The 8,870-nt window shown below is 35.7% G+C and overlaps 1 protein-coding gene across 2 annotated transcripts in view; it reads left to right on the forward strand.

Moving 5' to 3' along the window:
- Positions 1-8,870, forward strand: part of Lrba (LPS responsive beige-like anchor protein) — a 571,922-nt gene that overhangs the window by 221,812 nt on the left and 341,240 nt on the right. For both annotated transcript variants that reach the window (XM_006976444.4, XM_042279232.2), the window contains exon 36: positions 7,694-7,860. In XM_006976444.4, the coding sequence (XP_006976506.1) occupies positions 7,694-7,860 (167 nt within the window). The remainder of the gene's footprint in view (positions 1-7,693; positions 7,861-8,870) is intronic.

Below are 8,870 nucleotides of genomic sequence, written 5' to 3' on the forward strand. Positions count from 1 at the left end.
CTGGCTATATATTATAATGATATTGGAACTGTTGTTAGAGAACAAAGTGGTACTTTTATTGAATTTTTTTCTGTGAAAAAAAATTCTGTATACTTTTAAATAATGGCACCTTTTATTATCTTTCATAGATTAGGCCATTTATTTTTAATAGACATTTAGATCACTGATCTCAATTCTCTACTTTTCTAATATATTTAAGATATAAGTTTTCCTTTAAGTTATGCTGTAGCTGATTTTATATTTTTTCTTTTCTTTTTTTTAAGATTAATAAAATGAAGTTTATTGCCAGTATTCAATTCATTATTTTAAATTACTAAATTATATTTTTTTGTTTTATTTTACAATACTATTCAGTTCTACATAACAGCCACAGATTCCCTTGTTCTCCCCCTTCCTGCCTCCCTTCCCTTCCCCCCAGCTCACCCCCCATTCCCTCCACCTCCAGATCAAGGCCACCCCCGAGGACTGAGATCGACCTGATAGACTCAGTCCAGGCAGGTCCAGTCCCCTCCTCCCAGACTGAGCCAAGTGTCCCTTTATAAGTCTCAGGTTTCAAACAGCTATCTCATGCAGCGAGCCCAGGACCTGGTACCACTGCCTAGATGCCTCCCAAACAGATCAAGCCAATCAACTGTCTCACCTATTGAGAGGGCCTGATCCAGTTGGGGGCCCCTCAGCCTTTGGTTCATAGTTCATGTGTTTCCATTTGTTTGGCTATTTGTCCCTGTGCTTTATCCAACCTTGGTTTCAACAATTCTCGATCATATAAACCCTCCTCTTTCTCGCTAATTAGACTCCCAGTGCTCCACCTGGGGGCCTAGCCGTGGATGTCTGCATCCAGATTCCTCAGTCCTTGGATGGGGTTTCTGGCACGACTATTAGGGTGTTTGGCCATCCCATCACCAGAGTAGGTCAGTCCCGGCTGTCTCTCGGCCATTGCCAGCAGTCTTTTGTGGGGGTATCTTTGTGGATTTCTGTGGGCCTCTTTAGCACTTTGTTTCTTCCTTTTCTCATGTGATCTTCATTTACCATGGTCTCCTATTCCTTGTTCTCCGTCTCTGTTCTTGATCCAGGTGGGATCTCCCGCTCACTTTCCCTCGACCCTCGCCGTTCATTGTTCCCACTCATGTCCAGGCTGTTCATGTAGATCTCATATGTACTCACTCATAGGAGGATACGAGATGTGAAACAAGGATGACTGGACTGCTACTCACATCACCAGTGAGGCTACCTGTAAAACAGGACCCCAAGAAAGACACGGGGATCACCCAATGACGGAGAAATGGATGATTTTATATTTTTTTCTAATTTTCATTGATTTTTAGGTTAAACTGAGGGGACTTTCTTAATTCCCAATTATGTAGGAGCTTTTTAAAAGGATATTCTTTCACCTTAGACAATAACCAAAGAATCAAAAGATTCGGTATTTCCAGATCTTTCTCTGCATAACTTTTCCTCTAGTAACTTATCCTTCACATTCTTGTCTTCTGAGTAGACTTTTAAAATTTAAATTAACTGATTTGTGCATGTGAATAGTGATGTTACAGTTAGAAGACAACTTGTAAAAGTTGGTTCTCTTCTTCTACTATGTAGGTCCTTGAGATTGAATTCAGGGTGTCAGGTTTGTACCCTTGCAAGCCATCTCATTAGCCCCAAATAGACTCAGTAATCTGCATTTGTCTAAGTGTAGGGTACAAAGACATGCATAAGGGTCTTGTATGACATGGCTGAATTTATGGTTATGTGTTTTAGATAACACAATATGATCATGTGCTACAGGGGGAACCCAGTAGTAGAGTGCTTGCCTAGCACATGTGTCATCTCAGTACCACAACAATACAAAACTATGTTTTAAGTTTTTTGGCAATCATGTACTTTTGGGGGTTGAAGATAGAGTATATAAATGTATTTATACCATAAAAATGTCTTCTAGAAAAAAAATCCAGTGGTTGTTCATAAGAAGCTATCTAGATTATTTCTAACTCTTCATTTTGAACTAATCAAAATCTCTTTCTAAAGTGAAATAAGTAGGTTATTACCTGAGGAAAAGTGATTCCACATGTTATTCAATATGAAAAAGCTTCCTAGTGTAGTAACATATTTAAGGTGAGGGTGTCTAGTTCAGCTTTGTCTAGTTCACTGTTGGCTGATTAGTGTATAAGTGAAGATCATCCTTACAGTAGTCATGTGGGCTCAGATTTTGAATAAACATTTGGTTCAGCTATGAAAAATTGAAAGGTAGGTCTAATTGATGATAACAGATGATGTAGGCAATGGATGGTTTGATTGGAACATTTGAGAAAACTCTGGTAAATATACAGGATTTCATAATAGAGAGAGCCATAAGGGAAATACGTTAGTACCAAGAGAGGTCAGGTTAGTGCCAGGAGGAGACCAGATTTGACTGCTTGAGTTTCAGGTTGCTCCTCTCTGAATTTCCATGCAAAGGGCAAATAGTGAGATAGGATAGAGTCATGCAGTCCACAGGAAAAAATTTAAAGTCAGTATTGTCTGTGCTTCTTCATTGAGAGAGCCAGCATAGGAACTTATATTACAGTGGCCATTCTAAGTTGTTTTCCTAATCCATTATAACTTACTTATTTATTATAATTAAATTAAGTCTTAGAAGCAAGCTTATTTTATTTTTATTTATTAATTCTACAGTAACAAATGTTAAGTTTCTTTAGTAGTCTTCAAGTGCAAATTGAATTATTCAGTTTTCAAGGCAATTCTTTTGTTTTTGCATTCAGATACTTTTGTACTATTGTTGTGATGTTGCATTATTTAGTTATGTGATACTTAACTCCAGAAAAGCAGAGGTAATGTGAAGTAAAATGTTCTGCCCAAAATAATACTGAAGGAGGATTTTAGAGCTACCCTTTATTTTTTATATCCTAAATTATGTTGTCAGTTGAACTTTAGGGGTAGAGTATCAGGGGTAACTCTAGTCAACCTTTAAATACAGATACATGTGTTCCCCAAACACAAGTGTGCCACTCAAGTATTTCTCATATATACCTGACTGAATAATATAAATTATTATTGGTATTTGATGAGAACATCTTCAATTTACACTATTAAGATATTTTTAAGAACAGAGACAAGTTCATTATATGTTTTAGATACATTCTTATTTGGTTTCCTTTTATCATGTTTAAGGTCAAATGTGACTGTAATGTTCTACAAGGAGACAGAGATTGATAATCAGGAAAGAATGGTCCTTTAATGTGATTTATATCTATAGATTTTATGTCAGATATGAAAAGTTGCCTTTTAAATTGTAAAGGAAGATCCATTAAAGAACACTTTAAACCATTTTACTATTTAGCTTACCTTGAGTCCTTGTTTTTAGAAATGCCTTTTCAGCAAACTTTGATAGACTAGCAAATGTTTATTGTTCAACTATTTATAAAAAATAGAAATAGTCTCTTTAGTAAGATCTTGCTACAAGTAAGGGCACTTTTAGTTGTGTTTAAAATGAAGATATGCAGTGTTTATGGGAGTACAGTGACCATTGATTTCTCTAATTTCCACCAATGATTTGAATTTCTTCTCATTGGATAAAGTTAGAAATTGGCATACTGTGGATGTAGTAATTCACGATACAATGTATATAAAGATCTGTATACTTATACTGTTCTTTTATCTGTAGGTCAGCTTCTTAGCTCTTGTGCGGCTCTCTGAAAATGTCACTATCAAGTGACATTTGCAACAATGAAATAATGCCCTTTTTAATTTAAGCTGCTATCAATTCAGATATTTAAAAAATATTTTTCCTTCTGTTTGTTCAAATCAAAATTTACAGAAGTATCCCCTCCTGTGACTTCTTTATTACAGTCCTTCAACAGATATAAAATGTGATATTTATATTTTATTTGCTCCAACCTACTTCTTAATATATCTTATAGTATCTACATCATCACTTATATAATGCAACATAATTTATTTTTATCTTATTTTAATATTTATCTTTTTAATTATATAGCAATACATTAAAATTTTTAGCAGTAGTTAAGTAAAATTGAATATTTTATTCCCAAACTAATTATTTGTTTTTATGTTCAGATATTTTTGTACTCATGCTGTGATGTTTATATCTAGTTTATATGACATTTGAAGTTGAAAAATAGAGTGATGTGAAGCAGGATATCAACCCACGATAAAATAAAATGAAAGCATGCTTTTGGGTTTGTTCTCGAGTGTTGTCTAGGATGCCCCCTCCCCTTGCAGACTGCCCAGAATCTTTGAATGTTTCTTCCTCTTCCCAGTTGGTCCTTTTTCATATCCTGCCGGCTGCTCTCTTCTCCCAGTGAACTTCATGGAGTTGTTTCTAGGACCATGGACATCTTTCCAATGGCCATACCACAGAAGAAAACATCTTTCCCTCCTCTAGCAACCATTAGTTGCTTATAAATCCTCAGGAAAGGGTTCAGTCTAGTAAATTAGTCCCTGTATGACAAGATGTTGAAGGACACAGTCTTGCCCAGGTAACCCCAGCTGCTGAGTTCAGAGTTAACAGCCATGTCATCCTAGAGAACAGGGTCCCAGAGCACTCTACTTTCTTCCATGATGTTCACTAAACCTTTGAGAGGATGATATCAATGTCCTCTTTATGGCTAAGCATTCAACCGTCACTTGTTCTTGAGTGATAGATTCTTGGAATTAAAGTAATTCTCTCAGTTAGCAAGTTTAAACCTAAAAGGGAAGTTTAAACCCAGAGAAATTAAGGAATTGGCCAATACTATCAAGAAACATTAGCCAGATGATAGAGTAATCTGGTTTGTTTTGACTCAGAGTCATTTTTTTTCCTTCCTTCCTTCTTCTTCTTCTTCTTTTTTTTTTTCTTTTCCTTTTTGGATTTTTGAGACAGGGTTTCTCTGTGTAGCTTTGGTGCCTGTCCTGGAACTCACTCTGTAGACCAGGCTGGCCTCGAACTCACAGAGATCCGCCTGGCTTTGCCTCCCGAGTACTGGGATTAAAGGCAAGTACCACTACTGTCCGGCTCAGTGACTTTTTTTTCTATTTTTTTACTCTGTATTCCATAATTTCTTTCAATTTAAATAATTGCTGAAAAATACTTTGACCTGTATTTTTTTCTTGTGTCAAAATGTATTGCTTCTCTATTTTTCTTTTGTGCTTCTGCTTTAAAGGTTCGTTTTCTTCCCTTCCTTGAGTAACTTACCTCCTTAAAATCATCCATTGTTAAATTCAGGCTTTGATTCTTTATGAAATGATACCTTACACATACAGTTTTTTTCTTTATGCATATGAATAACCTCTGTCTCTTCTGGTCCCTGAGCCTTAGGTTGGGATGGGCATGATATGATTTGTGGCTGTACAGTCCACTGACACTTATTATCTGTACGTTGATCAGTTGTGAGTTTCTGCCTTAACTGCTGTCTACTGCGTGAAGAAACTTTTCTGAGGCCTAATACTTAGACTACTTTAAGTATAAGATATGAATTTAGAGAGCAGTTTGATACTAATCCATTTAGCAGAATAATAGGAGTAGGTTCACTTCTGGGGTCTCTGAGCTCCTCCAACCATGGTTTCTAGGCCAGATTTACATTATTGGGGATGTGTTTCCTCTTGTGGCACAGGCCTTGAATCCAATCAGAAAGTGGTACTTACCCCAATCACTACATATGTTTTGTCATCCTGAACTTTATTGTAGTTCAAGACGAGTAAGTCTGTTGATGACTTATCTCTTAGGACCTACAGAGCACCTTTTGTTACTAGGAAAGCTCGTCAGCAGAAAGGAAGCTTTCTGGTCAGTACCAGCTTGATTTCTCTGTGGCATGTGATCAAAGTGGTCATTGTCTTCAATAGGCAACTCTTAGGCAATAGGGCCTTAATATTAAGTTCAGCACCAATAGCCTTTGTTGTTTTGGAGGTCTCCAGGTAACCCATGCATGACTAACAACTCACCTGCCATTCGGCTTTTCATTTGGTACTTTATGACTTTGCGGAATTAACTTCAAGTCAACTCTTGTATTTTTAAAAATAGCTCATAGTAGTTTTCATGTGGCTTTCAAGCCATCTTTAATGATAGTTATTTCTCCCTCGCCCCTTATACCCTGTTTTCTTCCATCCCTGCTTTAAACCTGCCTCCCCAATATTCCCCCTCTCCCCTTCATTAGGTCATTTTTTTAGGATTCAAATGTGTTAGAAGTTTATGATTCCATTTAGAATAATCACTGTTTTTAGCTGCCATAGATCTACTGTATTTCAGTTTTGGCTTTTTTCTTCAGGCCATCCCACTCCTTGCCCTGTAGGATAGAGAACGTTCAATGCTTCTGATGGTGTGTACTTGTTCTTCTATACATTGAGAAGAAGGAGCATACTATCTACTTAAACTTTGAAGTTTCTACTTCATACAATAATTACATCAGGTGACCTAGCCTAATTTGTCAGTGTGATGTATATTACCCTTGCTTGGTTAGGACAATCAGAACCCTTCTTTGTTGCTGGTGTTGTGGTGGGAGGTGCATGTAGCTATAGTCCATTCAGTTTCCTACTATCCATATAATAGGAGAGGCAGGTAACCACACTATATATGTGTAATATATAAAGTAACAACATATCTGCCAACCAAATGCAGGCTACTTCCCAGAGAGTGTGTGTTTGTATGTGTGTATGTATGCATGTACTTTAATTTATAAGTTAAGGCCATGAGTTGGTAGACCCTGTATAGGGTCAAGTTTACATTAGTGCTCGTGCTTCTAATCATGATCACAAAAACATCATAAATGTGACACCAGAAGTGGCAGAACTCCAAAAGGAAAAAAAAAACCATTTTGGGAACTAGCATTGTGCCCAGTTATTGCTAAAGAACCCTAAGGTGTTTTGAAAAATTGCTAAGATAGTGTTTTTCAACCTTTGATGTAAATACCATTACCTGGAGATTAAAGTCCAGATACTGCCTTAGTATTTTGGGAATGGGACTTACTTCTGCATTTTTAATCTCCCAGGTGATTATTTTGCTACAGGTCTCTTTTAAAGGTAGAATTTAAAAGACCAAATTTTTCTTTTTCAAAGTTTTGACAAGTTGCTGTGTTTACTAATTTAAGCTTAAAAAAAAAAAACCACCAATAAAACATAACAAAACAAAACAAAATGAAACCTCTTATCCTAGCCTTTGAAGGGACCTCATAAGTTGCCTCTTCTCTTTAGTTATCTTGTCTCATTACAACCCACTCTTTTTGGATCCGTCATGATCATTTTAACATGTGAATTGATCCCTTATTCTCCTGTTTAAAAATTTTCAGGGCATTTTAATGAAATCTAAACTCACCATAATTATCTACAAAGAATGTCTCCAAATTAATACCATAGCAGTATTTCTTCTACTTGGTCTAAAGACCTCTCCAACCTCACCTTATTCTGGCTGTAATGCAGGACTCAGTTTTCATATATTTTGCTGTTTATCATTGATAATATCGCTGTTTAGCTGCTAATAGCCTCATAGTATATCTTATTGACTTAAGAAAACTAAATTAATCAATGTTTAATAAGTGTTATAAAATTAGCTTTAAAGTTTTGGTTGGTTTGATTCATTCTAAAAATTGTTTCGTGATACATTTTTAGTTATTTTCACCCACATTTTTATATGTTTCGTGATACATTTTTAGTTATTTTCACCCACATTTTTATAGTAAATTAATTAATAAATCTTTCTCTTTTCCCTTTCCAGTCATTGTGTGCTCAATATTCTGCAGACAAACGTGAAGAAGAGAAGATGTGTGATCATTTGATAAGAGCAGCTAAATACCGGGACCATGTGACAGCAACTCAGTTAATCCAGAAAATTATCAACCTTCTCACAGACAAGCATGGAGCCTGGGGAGGTTCGACAGTGAGGTAGGAAATCCTACAGGGTGGGCCTTCCTCCTCTAGGCAGCCTAGGTGTAAATAAATGGCTTTGAATGCGAACATGGCTAAATGAAGAACAGAATTAAGTTTATGTCTTTCCTTTGAATTTAACTCATAGGAAGAGTACATCTATATGGGTATCTTTATAGATCTTTTTAGGTAATAGTTCTTTCAAATTATTTTTAAAGAGAATTTGTACATCCTCACTCATCTTACAGTGAATTGGTTAGAGAAACAAATGTTATGTTATTTTATTGATTCCATAGAATCTCCTGAAATACATTATTTTTAAAATGATTTTATATATAACATATGTATCTCATAGACATAGAATCTAGTTTAGAACTTTTCCCGTAATAATTTTGACATTTTTTTCAAGTTAACTCAAAAAGTTTGGATTGAAGGCCACTTGTAAGATTGTTTGCAAGTGTTCAGTAACATAGAAGAGGTATATAACTTCTGGTTTCAAGTTTTAAGGTCAACTCAGTATATACCAGATTTATGATAGTAACCTGTTTGTTTCTTTTTCAATTCTACTCCAGTTGATGTGATGGGATAGTGGCCATGAAATGCCTTTAACACCTTAGACAATCTAAGGTGGCTGCTTAGATTGTCTAAGGTGTTATACACTTTGCTGTGTCAACAAAGGTCATAGAGTTCTGTGGTGCTTTAATGCTACACATTTGATAAGCTCATTTTCATACAAGGTACTGAGTAAATTAGTGTCATCCTTTGATGTGCATGGTACATAGTGGGAACTGAACATATATTTCTTGAAGTTTTTTTCTTTATTTTTTCCCTGAAAGAAACTGTAAAAATGGAAAAGAATTGGTGTGTGTGTTGGGGGTAACTTTACACTGTTTCATAGGTCAATATTATCAGGAGACCAAGTTCCTTTCTAGTGATAGCTATTAATTTGTTTAGTACTGTCAGAACCAAATATTTCTGAAATGATTTTGTTGTAACAAAGTATCTTGAAAAGATAAATGGACTGTAGA

Source organism: Peromyscus maniculatus, chromosome 6 (genome assembly GCF_049852395.1).
Source record: "Peromyscus maniculatus bairdii isolate BWxNUB_F1_BW_parent chromosome 6, HU_Pman_BW_mat_3.1, whole genome shotgun sequence".
NCBI lineage: Eukaryota > Metazoa > Chordata > Mammalia > Rodentia > Cricetidae > Peromyscus > Peromyscus maniculatus.